At 41.5% G+C, this 23334-nt stretch overlaps 1 protein-coding gene across 4 annotated transcripts in view; it reads right to left on the minus strand.

Moving 5' to 3' along the window:
* Window positions 1–23334, minus strand: part of LOC103144358 (myosin phosphatase Rho-interacting protein-like) — a 43911-nt gene that overhangs the window by 2156 nt on the left and 18421 nt on the right. For 2 of the 4 annotated variants that reach the window (XM_007561307.2, XM_007561315.2), the window contains exons 7-22: window positions 21696–21822; window positions 20568–20672; window positions 17119–17175; window positions 16672–16740; window positions 16486–16575; window positions 16207–16316; window positions 14202–14754; window positions 12775–12912; window positions 7812–10376; window positions 4228–4375; window positions 3999–4116; window positions 1999–2158; window positions 1804–1917; window positions 1334–1420; window positions 1068–1230; window positions 905–990 (exon numbers count right to left, since the gene is read on the minus strand). In XM_007561307.2, coding sequence (XP_007561369.1) covers window positions 905–990; window positions 1068–1230; window positions 1334–1420; window positions 1804–1917; window positions 1999–2158; window positions 3999–4116; window positions 4228–4375; window positions 7812–10376; window positions 12775–12912; window positions 14202–14754; window positions 16207–16316; window positions 16486–16575; window positions 16672–16740; window positions 17119–17175; window positions 20568–20672; window positions 21696–21822 — 4690 coding nt within the window. The remainder of the gene's footprint in view (window positions 1–904; window positions 991–1067; window positions 1231–1333; window positions 1421–1803; window positions 1918–1998; window positions 2159–3998; window positions 4117–4227; window positions 4376–7811; window positions 10377–12774; window positions 12913–14201; window positions 14755–16206; window positions 16317–16485; window positions 16576–16671; window positions 16741–17118; window positions 17176–20567; window positions 20673–21695; window positions 21823–23334) is intronic. The other 2 variants (XM_007561323.2, XM_007561332.2) reach the window with 2 other exon arrangements.

The following is a 23334-nucleotide window of genomic DNA, read 5'->3' on the forward strand; positions in this document are numbered from 1 at the left end:
TTTTGTTTCAATTGTCCCTTTGGTGAGTTGTTCAACAGAGCATTAGTGCCAGGCTGTGAGAAGTTTTGCTTAATTACGAGAATATAGTCATAATATTAACAGAATAAAGAAGGAATTTTATCAGGAAAACGTCTTGAAGTTATGAGAAAAAAAGTTAAGAAAAAGAGCTTAGATAAGTTATTGCCATCTGGTGTTGGCAGCTCAGTCTGTGAGGTTTGTTCTTCAAAATGGTTTGCATGATCATTTCAAAGCCCTACTGCAGATAATTTGATGCTGAGGGCTAACCCTACCCTAAGATTTAATACTTTAGTGTCTGTAAAATTACACAGAAAAATTGGTATTTTTTCTGTAGCGGTTATCATAAAATTATAACTTCATTCTTCTAATAAGATGATTTTTGACTCAGTGTACAACTTTATTATACAGTATTGCTGTAGTACTTTGTTATAGAAATGGTAGCCAGATTCAAAGTCCAAATAAATAGAAACTTTGCCAAACAAGATGGTGGAAAATAAGTCAGATTTTTCAAAAACCCAAAATTTTAATTGACTAGTAAAACAGATTTTATTCATTAAAAAACATTAAAACCATAATTTTCCTTCCACTTCAATTATGCACTACTTTGTGTTGGTCTATCAAATAAAATCCATTCAGTAAAGGCCCTGGATATCGATAAAACACATCTGGGGGCATGCGCTGTTGCATGCAACATTTCAGGCAACCTGCAGAGGGCAGCAAATAACTGGAACGTGCATCTCAGGCCTTAACGATGGAAAGCCGGATTGCTCTGTCTGCTGTCAAAGTGTTGCTGCCTCTCATCACAGCCATGTGGTTTTGCCGTTCAGCGGGAGCTCTCGCGGACTGCACGGCTGCTGCAAACACGAATCGTTTCTTTCTGACCCACCTTTGACCTCAGGGTTCGCTCCGAGCGCTTGGCTGCCGCCGCTGCCATCTTCAGGATGTCGGGGTTGCTTTTGGACTTCATGATATCTGTCACGAGAACAGTCAGAAACCGAATTAGATTGGCGGTCGGACGGCAGGCCGTTTCGAGGCGGCGGCCGGCGTACCGTATCCTCCTCGCTCCAAGTCCTCAAGCGACGGCTCGCCGAGCGCCTCGTGCGCCAGCTGCAGCTGCTCCCGGAGCCTTCCGAGGTCCCGCTCTGCCTTGGCCTTCACGATGCTCAGCTCTGTGTAGATGTCCTTGTACTTATCTGTCGCATACTTCTTGTCCTGCAAGCACAACATTTCGCTTAGACAAGCAGAGCGCTTTTGGAGGCGCGACTGGGAATCGTTGGCAGTCGCCGAGGCGAAGCCGCGAAGGAGTTGACGTTACTCTTTGGGCAGCCTGGAGTTCGTCTTTGAGGGAGTTGATTTCCTGCTTCAGGTATTGGACCTCAGACTCCTTCACCCGCAGCATCACCTGAGGAAACCATGAGGAAAGAACATGGGCTGGATTTGTAGGAACATGTGTAAATCTATTAATAAAGAGGGTTAGTCGTCATGTCACTGCAGAATGTTTGATGACAATATTACAACTCTACTTGAAAATAGATTCAGAACAACCATAATATCGCAATAATAATAATTACTGGGACAATTTATCCACCAGCTAAACTGTGCCATCGTGACAGTCAGGGCCAACGTCTATTTTAACTGTGCAAAATAAACTAAACTAGTTGCTCTCACGATTGAAAGGCTCCTGAGGGGAAACGGCTGCCGCCGCCAAACTTCACTGGTGCAAACTGGTTTTAGAATCCTAAAACCAGTCCTTCGTGGTGTGATTTTATGCGCTGCAGTGGTTACCTCTAACTCATACAGCTCCTTCCCCTGGATCGTGGTGTTTGGATCTCCGGCTCCGTCCTCAGACGTCATGGAGCGCATCTTGGTGATCTCTGCAGCCAGACGGTTGTTCAGCTCCTAAACGTGATCCAGAGAAGGAGATCAAGACAGAGTCCAGCAGAAAGTGTGAGGGTGTAGACTGTGTGTGTGTGTGCGCACCTGGTTGTGTGCGTTGAGCTCCTGGTTCTCCCTCTGACACTGCCTGAGGGCCTGCCTCTCGGCCTCCAGAGCCTGGGCCAGGTGGGCGTTCTCCAGGCACTTCTGAGAATACTGCTCCGACAACACCTCGATCTCCCGCTGGAAGGAACACAGCTCCTCCCTGGAACACATCGCCAAGCCTGATAATGCGTTTGCCGTCCACGTCGCACGTTCAGAAAATCGCTTGAAATGCGACACCTCAGCCTGCGAGAAGTATTCGGACCTATCTAATGTTTTTAAAAGTTTTGTCACAGGCTTCAGTGGATTTTATTGGGGTCTCGTGTGTTGGAGCAAATGGATTTTCATGTCCTTCTTGTTACTAGTTGCAGTAATCCAGCAGTGTGTGTGATGGGAATCCATTATGTCTAACTTTGCTGTTTTTTAAAAAAAAAACAAAAACGTGAATTTTCTTCTAAAAACCTTCTGTGTGTTTAGAGAAGTGTAGGAGACGAATGTGGCCAAGTGGGTAAAAAGTGTCGCTGGATGAGTTACTGAAATAAAAAAAAGGCAAATAAAATAAATATTCCTTGTGTTTTACTCGATACGTTTCGTTTAAAAAGACAGAAACTGGCCATGGAAATCTAAAGTTAAAACAATTACCAAAAATGTCCATCTGCACCGGCTCTATGTGCTGGACGGCAAAATTTATACCATTTTGTAATAATTCAAGAACCACAAACGGCCACTGAGTCACACTTTAGAGCAAGAAAAATGAACATCTGACATGTTTTAATTTGTATTCATCCTATTTCAGTCTGACTCTCCAACATAAAAGAAATCTAGTGAAAACAACTGCCTTCAGTAAATAGACTAAATAATTTAATCTCAGGTCAAAACAGCGTGGTGAAATTCCAATAAAATCCATCGTGATTTGTGGCTGCAACATTAAACCGTTGAGGTGTGCGAATCCTTCTGGTTTCGATCCTCTGACCTTTTAATTCTGGTGGCCTGTAAACTGCTCACAGTGCTGAAGACAGGCAGGTGAAGCGAACACACGGAACCTCCATGCATGTTCACACAAGCCGTGAGTGAAATATGCACTCATCAGGATAAATCAGCAGGTCTTAAAACCTGGAAAAGCATCAGAGGTGACAGCTGTGTCAGCACAGCTCAGCCTGACGGATCCGAGATCGCTTTATACACACAGCTGTGCTTTAAAATGGGTTTGTTTTTAATCATTTGATGTGTTGAAAGTGAATCTATTTTAGGAGAAATGACGCAAAGATGCCTCAGGCCAAAAAGACTGAAGCACTGAGACGAGGAAATCTGTATACATTTAGACAGCTGCAGCTTTGCAAAATGAACCCCAGTCCTATTAATATAGTTTTTTTCTAGAGGTGCACTGATTGCAGTTTTCTGGCCGATCACTGATTTTTAAAAGACCCGCAGGTTCGGATTTTGACTGAAAAGTTGCTAAATACACCACCTCCAATCTGGAATCTCAAAATTTTGAGAAACAGTAAAATCCCACAAGAAAGAAGAAAACTACATAGAATATTAGGGTTGAAACTACCAATTATTTTAGTAATTGATTATTCTGACGATTAAAATTGGTTTCATTTCCATTTAGCCAATTAAGCCTTTTTTTTTTAAATAAAGTATTCAAACACAGGAGATGCAAATAAACAATAGTTTTTCTTAATTACTGCTCTGAATCTGTTTTTATTAGATTTTTCTGAGTCTGTATACTTTAGTTAGCGATTAATCGATTACTAAATTGACGATTATTTCATTAGTTGATTAATCACGATTAGTCGTTTCATCCCAATAGAATATACAAGATTAAATAATCCCGCCACAACAAAATTTAAGACCTGTGATTAATGCATTTAAGACCAACTTTAAGGAATTTAAGACATTTCAAGGACTCAGAGATGAATTTCAGACTTTTTAAAGATGCGCAGACTCCCTGTTTTTTCTTTCCGATGAATGTAATCCCAGCTCCAGAGCAGAGGACTCACTCGTGCTGTCTGCGGATCTCCTCCACGTCGGCGTTCTCGGCGTTGCTGCTGGCCTTGCGTACCTTCTCCAGCTCCTTCTCCAGCTCCGTCCGGTGAGCGTTTTTCATTGCTTCGATAGCTTAGATAACCGGCAGAAACGAGAAGAAAAGCTTCAGTGGCAGTTCGTGGAGATTTCTCTGGAACTCATCAGACTTCATTGAAAGGTAGTTTTCTTTTTTTCTCCTTTTACCAGCGATTGTTGCGGCCGTTTCCTCCTCCAACAGCCTCTCCTTCTCCTCCTTCAGGTTCTCCAACTCTCTCTGGTGTTTCCTCTGGAGCTCTTCGATCACCTTCTGATGGGACTCTTCCATGGCGGCAAAGCCTCTCTCACAGGTGGCCTGTAAGAAAACAAGGCTCACAGTGAGCAACGGGTCATCTGCAGAGGAGCAGCAGATCGTTATCGGCTGAGGAGGACGGGAGAAAAAAACATTCATCCTTTATGTTTAAACCAATAAACAATAATAACTTTAATCAATACGTTAGAGCCTTGCAACCGTGTGCAAGTGTAGCATGTTTGAGGACAGAGAGGGTTAGGAGGAACGGCAGGAAGCACAATACGTAGAAGAAAGCCACAGACGGTCAGAGAGGAGGGCGAATGGATGAAGAGCTGCCACTTCCTGTTCCATCAAATGTGAAGAAAATCCTAGCTCCACAAAGTCCTAAACTTTCTGACTGATTGGATCTTTGGCAGAATGTCGGGCTACGACCGACAAGATATCAGCAAGGCCGAAATTACATCTCTTGCGTGTAATTTTGAATAAATGCAAACAAGAAGCAAACGTGAGGAATGGAGGTCTGCTGGATTTTCACAGGAGTAGCCTTCTCCCTGGGGGGACAAACCCAGGGGCTGAGGGAGAAGTGGAAAAGTCCCCCACCAACACGGAGCTAGTGTAAACTTCCTGCTGCGACATCCGAACGAGCAGCTGCTTCAGAAGCCTGTGAGCTCATTTGTTTGGTGTTTAGAGAAGATCCAAATTTATTTTAATTGCATTGTCCAGTGTTATTGAAATGAATGGGGCAAAGTCATGCAATCGGTCCCTCCCCCACGTGTTGCTACACACGGCAAGTCTACGACTGCAATAAATTTGTTTTTATACCATTTTAAAAATAAAAATGTAAAACCCATGCTTGAAAATTTTCATAGCACGATAACATTTTAAAAGTATAGAAATGAAACATCAGCTGTGTTTGTCTAAAGCTGACTAGCTGAGCAGATAGCCTGACTAATGCCCTAATAGTAGCTCTTCATACTTGTGTTACTTAATATGGAACAGAAAGAGCAAAAAGATACAATATTATGCTCAAAACACCAGCAAATTCAGCTGTTTTCTACCATAAATTCTTGTTTATCAAACTGGAAATAATGATACATATAACACAATCATAACTGTCGTCATCAAAATGCAATATTATTTTAGCAGCAGATGCAATAAATGCTGCTCTTCTGTTATAGATATTTTTAAAAAACTAACAGTATAAAAGCAGTTGGGTCATGTAACCCATTTGCAATTTAAATGTATGTGCAAATACTTTGGCAGATTTACTCAAGGCTACCATTCAATGAGTATCTTAGTAGTACAACGCTACTTCTGCTGTTCAGCTGCACATCATTTCCTACCTTAAAGGGGTTTTAAACTTAATATTTTTTTAAAATCAAGTACCGTATTTTGGTATGAGCAAAGTTATTACTATTTCAAGTGAAACACTAAAATTCTTTCCAAATTATCTGCTTTGCAAGTTTTCTAAGCTAAAGTAGGAAAGGAGATGGATTTACTAGTTTATTTAGTAAATCCGTTTTTCTAGTTTCAAATTACTTTAAAAAAATTGTCTGCATGCTTTTTGCGGTATCGTTTTCCACAGACAGTGGTGGTTGTTGCTAACTAAAAAGTTAGCAGTGCTAACCCTAAAGCACTAATCATAAACATTAGCTCTGCTGACACTAAAGCACTAGCTTGTGGTATTTGGTGGAAGCTAATGCTAAAGTGCTAACTTTGATTCAAATTGCATCTGCCCTTGAAAGACTACAACCCTCGAGCACCAATTTAATTTTGACAACATAATTTACATGTTCTATGATTGCCTTATTTGTTTATACCCTGTTTTCAACTGTCCATGTTTTATTTTTTCCCTGTACATTTATTCGTTGAAATTTAAAAAGAAAAGTGCAAGCGAAGAGAGCTTTAGGCTAGTTACAATAATGTTTCACCAAGTTCAGCACATCCTCAATAGCCAATAGGGATTTGAATGGTGTTTCTGTTATGAAATGCAAACAAAGACCATAGATGAGCAGTTACTACTGTGAACCACCCAGTCCTCTGCTTCGATTTTAGTGGAAAAAAGAAAAAGCTGGGAAACTTATGTATGTGAGTGAGGCTATTAAAATAAATCAGTGATCCTCTGACGTTCTAGTCAGACAGAGAGGTCTAGACTTTCTGTTGTGAAATGGATTGTGAAGGTTGGAGCAAGAGACATGTTGGGAAATGCTGTCTTTGGAGTAAAAAGTGCCTTAAGTAAATTTTTGCTCCATGTGCAACCCTTATTAAAAACAACATATCAGTTTTACATAATAATTGAAAAGTAATTTCCAAAAAGTAAGTAACAGGGTACAGTGACCTTCTAATGTAACATAAAAAGCACTGGCACCTTCCATTTGTACGCAGAAGTCGGAACTTCCAAGTTGATAAAAATGAAATTGAGCGCTCCCAAAAGTCCAACTTAGAGAGTGAAGCATTCACTAATTAATCCTGACCTTAAAATCTGTTTGGCCGCCAGATAAGCTTGAAAATAACCCCAATAAACAGTTGTCAGACAGTGCACTACTTGCACTTTTGAGAGAGTATATCTCTATAAATCTGTAGTATACATAGAAATGTACTTCTGAATGAGCCATTCTTAGTGGCTCGTGCTGCTTACAGTAACCCAAACTTATCAATAAGCAGAAGAACTGAGCTTGTCTCTGACTTGCAATCTCAACACAGCAGATTGGGTGTGACCAAGTTCCGACTTTAGAGTCAAATGAAATTCTCAAGTTGATTGGCAAAATAATCAGTCAACTTTCTAGCTGTCTCCATGGCTCCAATGGCAAATGGTTTCTAATATTTAGACCAATTCATTTTTTTTTATCAAGGGAGAAAACAGTCCTATAAAAACACTGAACATAAATTGGACAAAATAATGAGAAATGAGCTGAATACCATCTATAAACAGCTCTGAATGCACCAGAGTTCCAGAAAGAGCTAGCAAGTAGACCGAGTTAAGATTACTTTGTCAAATACTTGAAAACAGCATCTTCGTCACTGAGCAAAAGCGGCACATCAAGTTAAATTGTTAGTATGGAAAAGCAGAGGGATTCAACAACTGAACACACATATTTCATTATAGCCAATATTCATCTAAGAAAAAGAAGAAGCAATTTTTAAGCTGTTTGCAACTTTGTAAGTTTAAAAGAGTAACTTTGGATTGTGGAAACATGAATAATAAAACTCATGCAAAAAGATAAATGTGGGCTCATGTGCGTAACTTTTCTTTGGTTGCTAGAGTTTATCAGCTACTGGTAGCTCTACAGCTAAAGCTGAAGGAATAGTCACATGAACCCTACGGGAGGTTAGTTTTCATGCAACACAGAGGAAACGTGGTTTACGGCACAAAGCCAAAGAACAGTGATCGGGGTTAGGGAAGGGAGTTAGGTTGGGGAAGGAATGGGATCTGGGAATGCCACAAAGGAAAACAAGGCATCACAGACGGTAGGACGGCAAGGACAAGGAGCGCTTCCACCTTAAGGTTTTCCAGGTCTCTCTCGTATTTCAGCCGCAGGGTGTTTGTGTCACCCTGCTCATCCCGTCGCCTCATCTCTTCGGCCATGACTGAAACTTGGCTCATCAGCTCCTGGATGCGTTCCCGCAGGGTTGACGTTTGGGCCGAGGCTTCCTGCGACGGTGCGTGCTCATCAGTTTCGTTCTTCTCTCGGCTCGCTGGGCTCAGCATGCTCCTCAGCTCTTCCATTTCCCGCTCAAACCTCTCAAGGAGTCTCCTCTTTTCATCCTCATGCTTATTTTTCAGGTTCTCCATGAAGTTCGTCAATGAGTCCATCTCTTTAATATTTTCCTCTGAATGAAGGCGGATCGTTTCATTGGCTTTTTTTACTTCCTGCCTTAGTTTTTCCAGCTCCTTCTCGTAGTTGTTTTTGATATCTCGTAACTCCTTCCTGTGCCTCGCCACCAAGTCCTGAAGTTCAATGGCTTTATCCACAGAATCTATGGGCTCTCCTTCAATCTGGATCAAAGTTTGTGGTGCTTCTGAAAGTTTCAGAGAGGCCAGAGAAAGCTGATTCTGAAGATCTTCCAGTTTGGACTGGAGGTCACTAGCAGTTTCTTTCAGCTTAGGGCAATTTGGACAATTCAAGCTCCCCGTCTGCACTACAGTCTGATTCTGTTGACTCTCTATTTCATGCTGTACTTTAAGCCTAACAATCAAATACGACAGGCAAGCTTCCTTGAGAGAATCTAAAAGATACCTAGAAGACTGTGTCTGTCCAAGACCAAAGCTTGTTAGACCAAAAGAGAGAAGTTTCTGGTCTTTGTTCTGTTCCAGACTGGAAGCAATCTGCTTCAAATCATGGGATCTTCCCTCCAAAGTTTCTATTAACTGTCTAAGAATCACAGCGTATGTTTCATCATTAAGCCAGCTGTACATTTTTGTGAAATCCATTGGCATTTCAGTCTCTGCCTTCCCCAGCAGCTGAAGGCTTTTCTCTGCCTTTATCTGCTGGAGCAGCTCAGACTCACTAATCTGTTTGCCTTCTTCAGGTTCTAACTTGGTACTGCTCAACACTTGGCTCCAGAACTCCCACTCCAGCACTGACCTCATCTCCTTTCCACCAATGCAAAGAGGTTCTTCCTTACAAGAACCAAATAAAGTGCTTCTTAAAAGACCAAGCATCTTTTCTACATCAGTATCTACCTTTGCTAACATCTCTACGACTTTATCTAATGCCTCAGACCTCATCTTCAACTCGGTTATCACTTGCTTGAATAGTCCATCATCAACCTGTTTGTCTTCTACATTTTCACCCTCACCAACATTCTCTCCATCTCTACGCATCGTTTCTAATCTCTCTCGCAGCATCCTCGCCTCATTTTCTGCTACTTCTAGCTTCTCTCTGCCAGCTTGCTCAATTTCCTGATTTAGTGCAACTAGTTCATTGTTTCGGGCTTCCAACTCTATACAGCGCTGCTCTGTATTTCGGAGACTTCTCTCGGCCTCAAGCACCTTAGCTTGAGAAGATTCAAGTAGGTCTCTGAGATGTTCCTCTTCTGGGTGTAATTCCTCATCCTCGTAGTCTGCCTGGAAGCCCAGACCTCTTAGTGTGGCCTCTTTCAGCTGGAGCTTCTTCTCCGTGTCTTTAAGGGTGTTGCCTAGTTCCTCCAACGTAACTAACGCTTCATGGAGCCTCAAAGACTTCTCGTTAAGCTCTCTCTCGTAATACTCGCGGTCTATAGCGTTAGCTTGATTTTCAGCCAGTTCGGCCTTCAGTCTTTTCAGCTCCTCTACGACTAGATGGTGTTGTTTTCCGCCCTGCTGGCTAACAAGCTCAGCTTTTAGTCGGTCTATTTCTCTATCGGCTTCAGTTAGCTGGTTTACTATCTCTTGACATCGTTGTTTTAAGGCGCCGTTTTCTCCTGTTAGAAGTTCGACCCTCTGAGAGAGTGAAGCAATTGTCACATCACTCGTCTCTGAATGGTGGTCCAGTTTGGACAAAGAACTGTAGGGGCCTTTGAGGTTTTCAAAATTGTGCTTCTGAACTTTCCCCATCATATCCTCCATGGTTAGAAGACGCTCTTCGTATTCTCGTATGCTCTCTCCTGCTCTGGCCAAACTCTTCTTAAAAGTTTCGTTTTCAATCTCCTGCTGGCACTGCCAAGCCTCCAGGAGCTTCTGAAGTTTGTGTTTTCCTCCGGTACTTTGAGCAATGCTGTGGAGTTTCAACACTCTTCCGAGCTCCTTCAGAGTCAGAGGTTCCTCGGTCAGGAGATCTTCGAGTTCCTGAATCGCATCTGAACTGTCCTCGAGCAAGAAACTAACTCGTTTTTGGATGAGTTCAGTGGCAGCGCCTTCCGGCATCGGTGGCGTTTGATCAGAAAGGTTAGGCTCCTTGATGGAGGAGTGAGAAAGCGAAAGGCCAAGCTGTGCCTGCATGTTGCGCTTTTTCAGCTCTTGCAGCTTCAGGAGCTCTTTGGTCTCCTGGTACTTCTTTGTTAAACTCTGTGCTTGGGAACTAACCGGTTCGGGCCTCTTCGTCTGGGGCGTCACATCAGCCTCCAGACCCAAAGGGTGCTCCAGCTTGGAAAAGGGGACCAGACAGTCGGTTAACACACAGCAGGGGAGACAAAAAGCTTGCTAATAATTGTCAGCGTTATATCTACCAATCATTTTGCTGTCACTTTAAAAACAAATGTTATATTCCCATTTCCACATATTCATACCAAATAAAAAGGAATTCCATTCTAATTCAAATTTTCTTTCAAATTAATTGTACAAACAAAATGCGAAATGGAAGGAAAACAAATGTCTGCAGTTAGTTAATCAAAACAAAGCATGCATGTTAAATGGTTATTTGTTACTTCATGTTGTAAGTAATGCAGTATTAGTTCCAAGAGCAGAAGGCATACAAGGTCCTTTTCAGGTATATTCCTAGAACCGGTGCAATTCTTTTCTGATAAGACAGCAAATTGGATCCTCCAGCTAAATGTTCATTCTTCTGGTGTATTTTACAATAGATTACAAACACAAAAATAACACAAAGATGGCATTGGGGCTTCAGTCTTAAATATGGTAGAATCATTAAAAACAGTCCAATATCATCTAGACATCAACAAACAGAAATCCAACATGACACATTTATCTCAACGTATTAATGTAGCTCAACAGAAAAAATGTTAACAGAAAGATGATATATGCAGAAATTAATGGAAGATATGAATCTGGCATCCATGCCAAGTATTAGAATACAAAACGTTATTTTCAGTCTGAATCAACATGTCAATGATCTTTACAAAGGATATTTCACTCTAAGTACAACTCATAAGTACACATTAGCATTTTAAACAAATATATCTGAAATGCAGATGGTGAAAAGAGAAAAGGTCAAATTAAAAAAAAAAAAAAGCGCTGAAGTTTATGTGACTATACATGTGCGGTCACCACTTTATCGGGACAAAATCGAGAAACAATTGTCAGAAGTAATAAAAGGGAGGAAGGCTTGTATACTTAAAACAAAGGGCAACATTTTCTCTTAGTACTCATTTTGAGGGTTTTTGTTGCAGTTTTCAAATTGAGATGCAGTGATATTTTGGCTGGTGACTGGAATTATCTGATTTTCCACTAGACTGCGTAACCATCTACCTGCCAACAGCTTCCACTTCCACAACACACTTAGGCGAGGAAGGTCATGCTGATGGAACAAGCCTTATAAATGAAACCAAAGGAAGCACAGAAAAAGGAAACTGCCTTCTATAAAAAGGGATCAGCAGCTTCAAACTGAGGTTCCTACTTTAGATCACTCATTTTGCATCTTCACCGTTTCTCACTTTGGACGTTCTTCTTGTTTCCTGACTTTTTGTGTTGCGTCATGTAGTAATTTGTAGCCGCTTTAGGAATGTCTTATCGAATTGGCAAAGAAGTGAGTTGACTGGAACCAAGTTTAGCAGGAAGGCTGAACGCAGGCCTTAAATTAAAAAATACTTCACATTTATCCCAAAGGGAAATTAAATGTTGTCATAACTCATATCATCCAAGTATCTTCAAACAGTGGAGGATGACGATGCTGTTGGGAGGACGGATCTCCGGTGTCTGTCAGTTTTTCAACAACTCTAAGTAGGTCTCCGACTGAAGACAATGCTGCCCTGTAATGACCCCATGTCATGACATGCTAACAGCTCAATATCCAGAGTGACAATGCCTTACAGTAGCGTGTCTGGATGACATCATCATGAGGTGGATTAGTTGCTGCTAATCCACCTCATTTGCTTTTGCCGCTCCTCATTAAATATCTGTCTGTTAAACTTCCGTCGGTGTTGAAACATGTCAGATTTGGAAACAATGGCAGCATTTTTAAAGGTTAAAGTTTAAGATCTGCTGAAAATACAGATGGAGACTACTGTTTTAGTCACCATATCAGGGATAATTGTGCTAACTTCCAATACACGAGGCTATGGAGACAAGGACTCAAATTCACAAATTTGTTGGTAGTTTTTGCCTCTATAAGCAAACTTAAAAGCTGCTGGTTTTTCACACCTACGTGTACAAATCCTAAACCTGTGAAAGCAATTCAGGAAAATTCATTGTCCCTGTGCTTCACATTAGAGTGAAATAATCCTCTGCAAGTCACATTAGCAGCTAGCACGCTACGGTCTTTTGCGCCAAACTCGATGCATTTCTGAAACGAGTAGAATGAGTTCAAAAAACCAGGACAGACAGAACGCAGAGAGCAGGTAATTAACTAGTAGAAAGCCGGCGTAGAAACATTATTTTACTGTTTGACACATGCAATGAACTCATGCAAGGCCTCATACCAGGAGAATCTGCTGTTTTGATGTCAGTTTGTTTGGTTTTATTACATTAACACGACATGCAAAGGATGTTACAATATGAAGTGGAAGCTACTGAACTCTTGAACCTGCTGCTGCGGCAGAGCTGACTGAATGCGATGAAGCCGCGTAGTGCAGCGCCGCTAACTCACCGGGGAGATGTAACCGGAGCGGATGTCCTGCTCTCGCTCCAGAGCGATTCTCAGCTGGAGCTCCAGCTCCTGCTTGTGCTTGTTTGAGTCAAGTAGCTGCTGGTGACAGCTCTCCAACTGGGCCTTCAGGTTCTCTATCTGCACCAGCAGGAGAGAGTAAAACACATATGCACTGGTTATTCGGTTTGTCACCAGATTAGCTAGACATCAGTCGCACATTCTCAGCTCTTCTTTTGTTGTGGAAATTACACAATGACCTAACAGGACTGGGTGGTATACCAACTTTAATCTATTTTAAAATCGGCTATAAAACCACACAATGCACGGCCACACCCCGACTTTCCTCTGTTTTTGTCATAACCGAGGCTGAGCTTCAGACTTGTTTACAGCTTTACTACTTTGTCCATGTTCTTAGATGGCTGAAGCCTTTAAATGAAGGAGGTGGAAGCGTGTCAGACAAAGCTGCTCCTACAGAGTGTAATCAAAACAGTCAAAACCAGAAGACTTGGTTTGTCATCCAGTGTTTACCTTGCACACCATAGCCTCTGTTTGACCTTAGCCAAGACATTTAAGCTCTTTTAAAATGTGCAAAAATAATTGGAAAGTTATCTTAGTTCTCCATTGGTGCCCATTTTTGATGCTCAAGAAACCAAAAACTCAAAGGGAGATGGTTGCTAAAAAGTTTTCATAAAGACAATAAATATTAAGCTTTTCTTACACATTTTGCAAACGGAAACTTTAAACTACAATGCATTGTGTTGCATAGTAGATCAACACAATGCAACATAATTGTTAAAAGGAAGAAAATGATTAATAGTTTTCAGTTTATTCACAAATAAAAATAGGAAAACCGTGCCATTTATTTGCATGTTTCTGCCAGCTTTAGACTGAAATTTTCTAACATTCATTTCAGGTGGACAATCCTGTCTTGGAGGGTTTGGAGTCGTTCTGTACTCAGTTTCCAGATGATGGATTGAACAAAGCTCTGCGAGATGCTTAAATTTAACTCTATTGTTAAACTTTCCTTCAGAGAACAGTTTATGGCACTAAATTACACAAAGATGATCTCTATCTGCTAATTTGGTGCCTTTTGAAGGTGGATGCTAACAGTAAATTTTATTCTTTATGTAAAGTTGATGGAAAACTAATGCAAGCTACATTTTTCAGAATTTCATTTGTTTAAAAAGTTTGAAGATTACAAATTTTTCCCTTCATGCTTATGAACAATGTGTTGCTTTATCACATGAAAAGTATTAAATGCATTAAAGTTTTAAGCTGCAATGTGACAAAATGTAAAACATACTTTTACATTGCCAAAGGCCTCAGAGGGCCACACCTGTAAGAAACGGATGAAACCAAACTAATCTGTCTGGTTGATTCTGCAGCCGATGTAGCCATGACAACAAAGCTAATCCAGGTAAACGTACCCCCTGCTTGTAACTGTCCAGTAGTTTCTCCAGCTCTGTGGTCTCCCCGGATTGCGCCGAGGTGGGCAGCGGGACCCTCCGCTCCTCCCGGATGGGCGTCTTCTCCACCTGTCGCCAGTGCTCCTCGATCACCTCCTCCACGCGCTGCTGCTTCTCCAAACACGTGGCACTGACCGCGTCCGTGTGCATGACTCCGTCCCCGCCCTCGCAGTCTATCCTCCCTCCGTCAGTGGCAAGCGCGTGCTCGGGGCCGGCGGCGCACTCGTATCTCTTCCTCCTCTCCTCCCTCCGCCTGCTGCGATCCGGGTCGGCCTGGAGGCTCTCGGCCTCCTGCGCCCGCTGCTGAGCCAGCGCCTGCGCGATGGGCCTGAACTCTGCCCAGTCGAATGTCTTCGAGCGGCCCTCTCGCCTCCGCTCTCGTGCTCGGCTTTTGATGGCTCCCGGAGCAGATTCCCTCTCCACTGAGGACGCCTCAGAGGAGGGCGAGTCCTGAGCTACGTCTGGTCTGACGAGACCCTCCAATGCCGAGAAGGAGCCGTGATCTTCTGTTGAGCTGAGAAGCAGGAAAATTAAACGTTAACCCCACTGTGCTAACTTGGATTCAGGCCAACACCTCTGGTACGAACGCAGAAGACCAACTCAAACTAAAGCTAAACAGATATGGCGAGGACTTCCTGTTTCCTGTTACATAGTGAGTGCAGGTCTAAGCAGCATTATTTCTACCCAGTATCGACTTTTAGATTTCAAGCTCTTCTAAATCTTTGGCCAGAGGTGGGTACACTCCAACAAATCCGCTAACTACGAAGCTAATTTTTCGCTTAGCACTTTTGCTAACATTTACCACACATAGCTTCACCTAAATACATTTTTCTGGAAAAATTTCTGGAGCACCAATTTACTTTGTTTGTAAAATTTTGGTCATGGACTATTCAAGTAGATAGATGTTTATATTAATGCTCTTATTTTGAAGTGGGTGAAGACTGTTTACGCTGCAGTCCTCTCTTCCTGTTCTCCACCCGTTATGAATGCAGCAAATGACGTTTATTTTGTACTCAGAATGCATCGCTGTAGTTCTACATCATCTTCTCATGTCCAGTCTGACCAAAGCCCTACCGTCTGCAATTAGTCTAAATTAGCAACAGAGTTAGCAAAACTCAATGACTATAAAACTGAAACCATGAGTTAAATGTCTGTTCTTAATCACTTCCTGAAGTGCAACCATACAGGAAGGCATGCAATAACAAATATGACCCTGTAGAGGGCGATATGACATGTTGTAACACGTCATGGTGGGTATCAACATGGTTGAATTTAGCGCTTCTGCATTAGCTTTCACTAAAAACCGTGGTAGTTTTTTAGCTTTAACAAAACTAATGTTCATGATTAGTGCTTTAAGGCTGCCCACCACTAATGCTGGTTTTATTTGACCTCGATTTCTCTGCGTTTGATTGGTTTCGGAAGTTTGATCTCAGATCTGACAATGAAGACATTTCATAATTGTGGTTGAGAGTCGGCCGACCAGCGACTCTTGTTAATTGTTGCAGCTAGCTACGATAATATAGACACCAACAACACTATATAATGGAATACAAACCGTCTAATAAAGAGTTTATATCTGCAGCATTTACTTCATTGTACAGACATGTCAGCCATATTTGATACAAAACTGAGGCTGCTAACTTTCAAAGCTGGATTCCATCTTCAGTGTGTTATAATCAGGAGCTCAAAACATTTTCTGGCCCTTACATCTGCATGTTTCTCTTCAACAATGAACACCCTTAGAATAACATTTCCAACATTGTAGAATGAAACATAATGAATCACAGACAGAGGTCAAAAAGGAGAAAATACAGCAACTTTACAAATGAACACCTGATGTGTCTCCATGGAAACTAGACATTTCCCACAACTTTGAGCACCAGGTTTTTGCTGTTCAGCTGATTTTGTTCAGCCAAACAGAACCTTTACTCAGAAATACACCCAAACTGGCCCAGCTGGTACTGACCTGGCCACATCCGGGGCGGTGGAAGGTCTCACGTTCTTCATGACTGCCTGGATCCAGTTCCTGCGTATGCCTGCCGTCATGGCTGACAGAGTGTGAACTCCTTCCTGGGTCTGAACACGGATCACCACAGGATCAGCAGAAATCCACAAACATTCAGGTAGTTTGCTCAACAAATCTGCTTCATCCAGCTTAGTGGTCTGTGATGTAACATTTGTAAAAACTTCAGATATCTTTAGCAGTGGATATCACAGGAGAACAAAAGCTTTCAAAGCGTCTTACATGAATTTGAAAGCCGTAGTTGCGCTGAGCCTGGTATTCAGTTACATTGTAACAGGTGGACAGGTCAATTTCACCGTCCAAGTCAGAGGCCTGACAGGAGAAAATAAAAAGATTTACAGACCAATATTACAAAAAGAGAGCATAACAAATAAGAAAGTAGTGACAGCATGAATCAAACGAGCTCACCTCCTCTGCAATCGAGTCTTTATAGTATCTCAGGCTGTGATCCGTCAAGACGAACCAGTATTTCTTCCACTAAATTAAAGAAAATAGAAATGTTTTGCCACAAAGTCCACAGACACAATTTAAAAAAAGGTCATTCATATAAAATCCTGGAAAACCCCAGCAGTCAAAACCTGCTCTACATGGCGGCGGCAGCAGTTTGCTTCTCTTTACATCATGTAGCGAATCATTTAAAGCCGCCGCGCTCCACCCTCGTCTTTTAAGTCCATTGAAGGTGGAAGATGAAAGCGAGGCTGCAGCTCTGTGAAGGCCACAGAAAGCCACGGACACTGGAGCGCTTTAGTTTGGATCCCGTTTGGACTCATTTTGCTTTCTATGAGCCTAAAACGCTGATTTCCCACAGATTTTTAAAAAAATTTCATTTTGTTATTCATTGGTGACTTTCAGTACCTGGCCTTGCTCATCCAACTTCACCATCCAGCCTTTCTTGAAGTTAAGCAAATCCGGCTAAACAAGGAAACAAGCAGCACAGAGAAAAACAAATGAGCAACAAAGAACATTCGATCTGACCAGGGCAATCTGAAGGACAGCGCTAAAGCATTAATTTATTGCTACTTACCCTCTAAAATTGATTGAAATGACACAGTTCTTCACTAAGGTATTCACACCCCTTAAACTTTTACGTTTTGTCAAAGTACAACCACAAAAATATATGTATTTTATATGATAGAGCATCAAAAAGCAGCTCAGAATCTATTTCAGTCAACGGCAATCTGTGGCTACGAAGACGGAAGTGGCTCTTTGGACCTTCTACAATTGTTCTTAATTGTAGAAAGTCCAATTAAGAACAACTGGACCTTCTACAATTCTACAATAAATTAGTGGAATTGGTAAATCAGTTGGTAACTTACCAATTGGTAAATTTACCAACTTAGTTGGTAAATTACCAACATTTACCGACTAATGTTATTAAATACAGATAAAAACAAACGGAGGTTTTCAGTACTACTTCTTCTTTTGTCAGAGTAATTCCATTGAATTTTCACAAAAGATCTATTTTTTTGTCTTTAGATTTTAAAAACTGATTTTTTAAAATATTTTCCACAAATACCAACATCCAACAGAAGAAAATTTGACCCGTCTTTGCAAAGTTTCACATTTTTCTTCATTTCAAAAGCTAAAAACTGAAATAAACAAAATTCCTATAGCAGAAATGTAGCTTCTCTTTTCCAAAGCGTCAAGCAACATTTGAGGCTCTAAAGTTTTATTTCTCAGTCTTTAGACTCGAAACAAAATACAGAAACTCGTGGCTTCAACATGACATTAAAAAAAAAAAAAAGATAAAGGGGTGTGAATACTTTTACAAAGCACCATAAATGACACACAACACTCTCCCAGTCGGTAAGCTGTGTGGGGAAGCTGAGCCCCCATCAGTGGGACGGACAGCTTCGCTGCCCAGGTTGCTGAATTGTCGCCCACTGAACAGGGACAGCTTCCGCCATGAGTGTGGCTCAGTGCTCGGGCCTGCAGTGGTGCGCTGCGAGTCCAAACCGTGGGAACAACAACACACACATCCATTTAACTGGTGACCACAGGAAGCAGTGCCAAGATGTGATATTGTCTTTTTTTTTTTCCCTCACAAACACAGGCAGCGGAGTGAAACGGTCGCATGCATCTTTGAAAACCGCCACACATGGATTATAAAGAGCGGTGTAACCTGGACAGAAGGAGAGGGTACAGAATGGGTGGCGCTGCGCCCTGCAGAGGGGAGGCGTGGCCAACAACAACCCCACCCTGGTACCGACACACACAGGTTAGCGGGTGGGGGGAATGTCAGAAATGACTCAGTTACCTAAACTTTACACTTCCTGGGTAAAAAGAAACCAGAGGTTAATACCCGCCGAGATATTTCTCAAGGTTTGATTCTCGTTTCCTAACCAGTTCTGGCCTCTCAGCCCAAACAACAACAACCCAGCGACCTCTCTCTCCGCTCTGCTGAGGCCCTGGCACTGCTGCTGACCCTGGATCCTGCAGCTTAGCAGGACACAGCAGAACAGGGGAGGCTTTGTCTCGGACAGAGCGCAGACGTACGGGAACCAGAGTCCTGCTTGCGGTTCTTAATCAGAGCAAATCCAAACCTGCTCATTTATTAGTCACTAGGCATTAAATGGAAAATAAAATCTGTATGCTGCAAGAAACGCTCGGGAACGAGCGGTTTCCAACCATCAACAATGTAATGTGCTAAAAAAGAATGTGTTGCATAAAAAAATAAATAAATAAATAAAAAATCGCTCATGGCCTTGCAGGACTTTGAAGCTTCTTTCAGTAGAACAACAGTAGCGGGCAGCAGACTGATGTACTGCAAACAAGCTCGAGAACTGGAAATCTTTTCAGGAGGAGATGGGAATCAACCCAGAAGCAAGAGAGAAACCAGAAGATCAGGTTATTTCAGTTTTGGGCTATTTACATAAATAGCCAAAGGTGAGGTCGGGTCAACCGAGACGTCGCTATCGAGGGTTTTGTCCCTAATATCAATCAAAGTCACTAAAGAACATCGACTGACTCAATTCTCTGCCCTAAAGCGTAACTTTAAAGTACCGTACAATAAAATACTGTCATATGTTCAACCAGTATTAGACCAGTGGATCTGAGCCTTTTCACAGAATCTGCTGTGGAAGGTTAACTCTAAATCATTTGCAGAGAATTTGCCCTATTTGTAGATTTTTTTCATGGAGCTTATCAAAAATATTCACAGCAAAACACAGCTTGTGACACCACAATGCTACTAGAAAAAGGTTTTGCAAAGCAGCCAATCCAGGAGTTACATTCAATTTTCCTTGATGCTGATTGGCTGTGACCTAAAGAGCAGAGGTGAGGAAAACCATGGCAGCAAGCTTCCACTGAGCGTATTAGCACATATTGAGGCATTTTTGGTGTTTGAACTATTAAAATAGGCGGTTATAAGCATTTTTAGATTTCAGACGTACATTTTAATTTTTTTTTTAATTGCTTTCTTTTCTGTGCGTTTTTCCTGAAAGTTTCTGCAGATCAACCTCAATATGCTCCTCTAATCCAGGATAACTCACTTAAAAAGCTGCCATCACTTTCTGACAGGAACAGCTTGAAAACTTGTTTCAACACCAACAACATACGGCCTTCAAAACAATCACATGTTGCTACTGTGGACAACTTTTCAATAGGGAGCGCTAACATGCTAGGTTAACGCTAGCATGTTTAATTTCTGTTTTGATGTAAATTTTGATGTAAATCGTTGATAATTCGACTCGTTGTACATTTCAATTCAGTTGCAGTTAATTGTACGATTAGCAGCTGCAGCAGCCAATACAGTCTCTCTTAATGCAAATGTAGTTTCAGTAGCGTCAAATTCAAGAGTTTTTAAGACTCTCTCTCAACTTTATGATGCAGGACATTAAGAAAAACAACATAAGCTAATGAATTAGTCAAAAATTTAAAAGTTACTTAAATAAATTAAATATAATTGTCAACTTTTTTTTTTTTTTTAGGTCAAACCTCAAAGAAAACAAGTAAAAGGCATCAGCTGGTCAGCACAACAACATGTAATGTAGTTAGGTCTCATCAGGAATTATTTAAAAATGTTTTGACTGGGATTATATTGAGGCCACCTACATACACAACAAACAAACACCAGTGTTTAATTGTGGTCCAGCCACATAAGACAGACATTACCTAAAACATACCTATAAATAGGGCTAATAAAACGAATAAACAACGAGGGAAGTGAATTTCCCCCATGAGTCCCAGCTTTCAGCGAGTCAACTTGTTTATATTATGGGAAAGTTTAAATAATGACTAATTCACACAGCTGCAAACGACGCAACAGAGCCAGATGAGACTCCAGAGCTGAGCAGGATCCTCACCGTCATGACGGACTCCGTGGTCCTTCGATCCAAAGACTTGGCTCTCCTCAGAGGGGGCAGGCTGGAGGGAAAGTCCAGGCCTTCGTCATTGTCCTGCCTCTGCTCCTAAACAGCAAACAGATAACAGGGTTTGTTTCACGGCGCTGTAATTCAACAATTAAATGGCAAGTAAACAGCAGCTGAGTTTCCATTCGCTATACGATCGAGCAAGTTGACATTTTGAAAACACGTCGACTTCGAAAAACAACTCTGTTATATAAAACCTTTTGGTTTATTTTGCAAAACTGTATGGAAACACTTTTCTCATCACATAGTCAGCAAGCGGATGTTGCTACTGGTGGAAAAGATGAGAAAGAAGATCACAGGAAGCGACTTGGGATGTTTTTTAATCATTTTCTCATATGTGCATAAAACTTATTCACGTATAATTTTATTTAATGGAAACACCACGATTGTGAAATTCCATCTGTAATCGAAACACAGCTGCTGTTATGAGTCTCAAATGTTTTCTTAAATATTTCTAGACTTAATACTATTAATCAATCCACATGTGGAAGGGACAAGCTCCACCCACTGAGCTAAAGACCCGCCTCCAGAACATATTGATCACTGCTGTCACAATCACTGCCCTCAGAGGTGCGTAGAAACCATAAACAAAATCACAGATGCATGGTGGGAGTAAAAACAACCAAGTCAGCTCATCTGGATCCTTGTGAGAACTCAGAATTACTTGTGTGCATTAGTCAGCAACGCCAGCAGTCCACACAGCTTTATCTGTGTTTGTTTGTGTCGCTTTCATTGGTTCGTGACTAACAGAGATCCGGGGCCAAGACAATCAGCATTACTGTGCTGGATCTCCGTGCTGCTTGAGTCAGCTTTCTAAGTCGGCACAGAGGTCCGGGATGGGAAAAGGGAAACGTAGTCACAGGGGGAGATCTCAACGAAGAATGGAAACTCGAAATAAATACAGCGCTAGCTGCTGACCTCTGACCTGAAAGCAAAACAATGAGCGATGGAAAAGATGGGAAGCAGAAGAAAAGAGGAGAAGTAGAGTAGAAGCAGTCCTGGAAGGAAGCTCTTTAACCCTTTACATCGTAAACCTCGGCCTGCTGGTGGATCTGCCGTTACCTCTCTGAAGAACCGTCTGCGCTCGCTGCGGCCCTGTCTCACTCGACTCCTTTCCGTCTCCTCCACCTCCATTTTCTCGGGATTCTCCAGCTCCAAGGCCTCCAGCTTCTCAATAACACCGGAGCGACTGAAAACACACAAGCACACAGTTGTAAGTTTGGGTGGGTAATATGGACTAAGTTTTATCGCAATAACAACATTTTGTGGTACTATTGTCACAAAGATATTTATTACTTCTCTTTAGCAGCAATCATAGCCCCACAAAAACTGATACAGCTCTTGGAAAACACTCCCATTTCTAACACACTATTCTTTGGCACATAAAGAAGTGTGATTTATTTCACTAAGCTGCACATAGTAACTGCATTTAATCATATTTTCAAATGTATTCATACACACATTGAACAAGGTGGATAAAATAATATAGCAACTCAGACAACATGGATAATTTCGGTGAGTTTTAAATTGAAATTCAAAATAATAAGTTCATCACGATAAATGATAAACGATACGATAAACGCCCACACCTGCTTGTTGGTAAATAAATGGTTAATTGAAAAGGAAAATATGGGTTTATCATTTTCAATATCATGATTGTAATACTCAGCAATATAATGTGAAGCCTTAGTAAAAGAAAGAAAAAGAAATCTAACAGATCGTTAAAACAATGACAATTAGAGATGCTTTATGACAATGCGGCCAAGTCCCAGAACCAACACGGCTCTAAGTGAAAAAAAATTGTCCCCCGTTGTTAGATTGTGAATTCACTGGGAATAATTAGCCATAATCAATTTCAATAGTCACACACAGGTCTGATTACCATATGACTGGGGGAATCAATAAATCACTGAAACAGAAACTTGTCTAACAACATGAAGGAGGACAAAAGATCTCAAAGGGAAAACACATTCTGTCCGACGCTAAAGAAATTCGACGCCAACGGTTGAGAATCAAGGCTTTGGCGTTCTGAGTCGTTTGTACTGCTTTAGGTCTCCAGTTAACCACATTGACAGCCATAATTTACAAGAGAAAAACATGAAGGTTTTCCTATGGAGGTTGTAAACCTTCATAGGAGAGGCCGGCTGACAAAGATCAAATTGACGAAACTTCACGAGAAGGTCACAAGAAAACCATGAACAACATTTAAAAACATGGCAGGTCTCACTTGCCTCAGTTGTTCATGTTTCAACAGTAAGCCAGACACTTGGTAAAAGTGGTATCCATAGGGGAGTTTAAAGGTCAGAAACCTTACTGACCGTTGACTCACAAAGGTGAACAACGACGGGTCTGAACTAGAAAATTTCTGAAGAAATTTAAACGGGCCCTGCCAAAGTGTGCCCATCGGTTGGAACCCAGCATTCTGATGCTACAAATTAGCATCAATGCTAAAGGAAGCTGCAATGTAGTCAATAGCATATGGAGAATCACAAGCATGTTGAGTAACATGGACTTATACCATTCTGCATGTTAAAATGAGTGCACAATTTAAAATGAGCCAAATTGCTAACATTAGCCTAAATGCTGTCAATAGTATGTGGGGCATCACTAGCATATTGTCTTATATTTACTTCCACCATTCAGTATACTAAGCGTGACTAATAAATAAGAAAAATATCCAAAAGCTATTTTTAGGGAGAAG

This window comes from Poecilia formosa, unplaced genomic scaffold (assembly GCF_000485575.1).
Source record: "Poecilia formosa unplaced genomic scaffold, Poecilia_formosa-5.1.2 Scaffold4, whole genome shotgun sequence".
NCBI classification, from domain to species: domain Eukaryota; kingdom Metazoa; phylum Chordata; class Actinopteri; order Cyprinodontiformes; family Poeciliidae; genus Poecilia; species Poecilia formosa.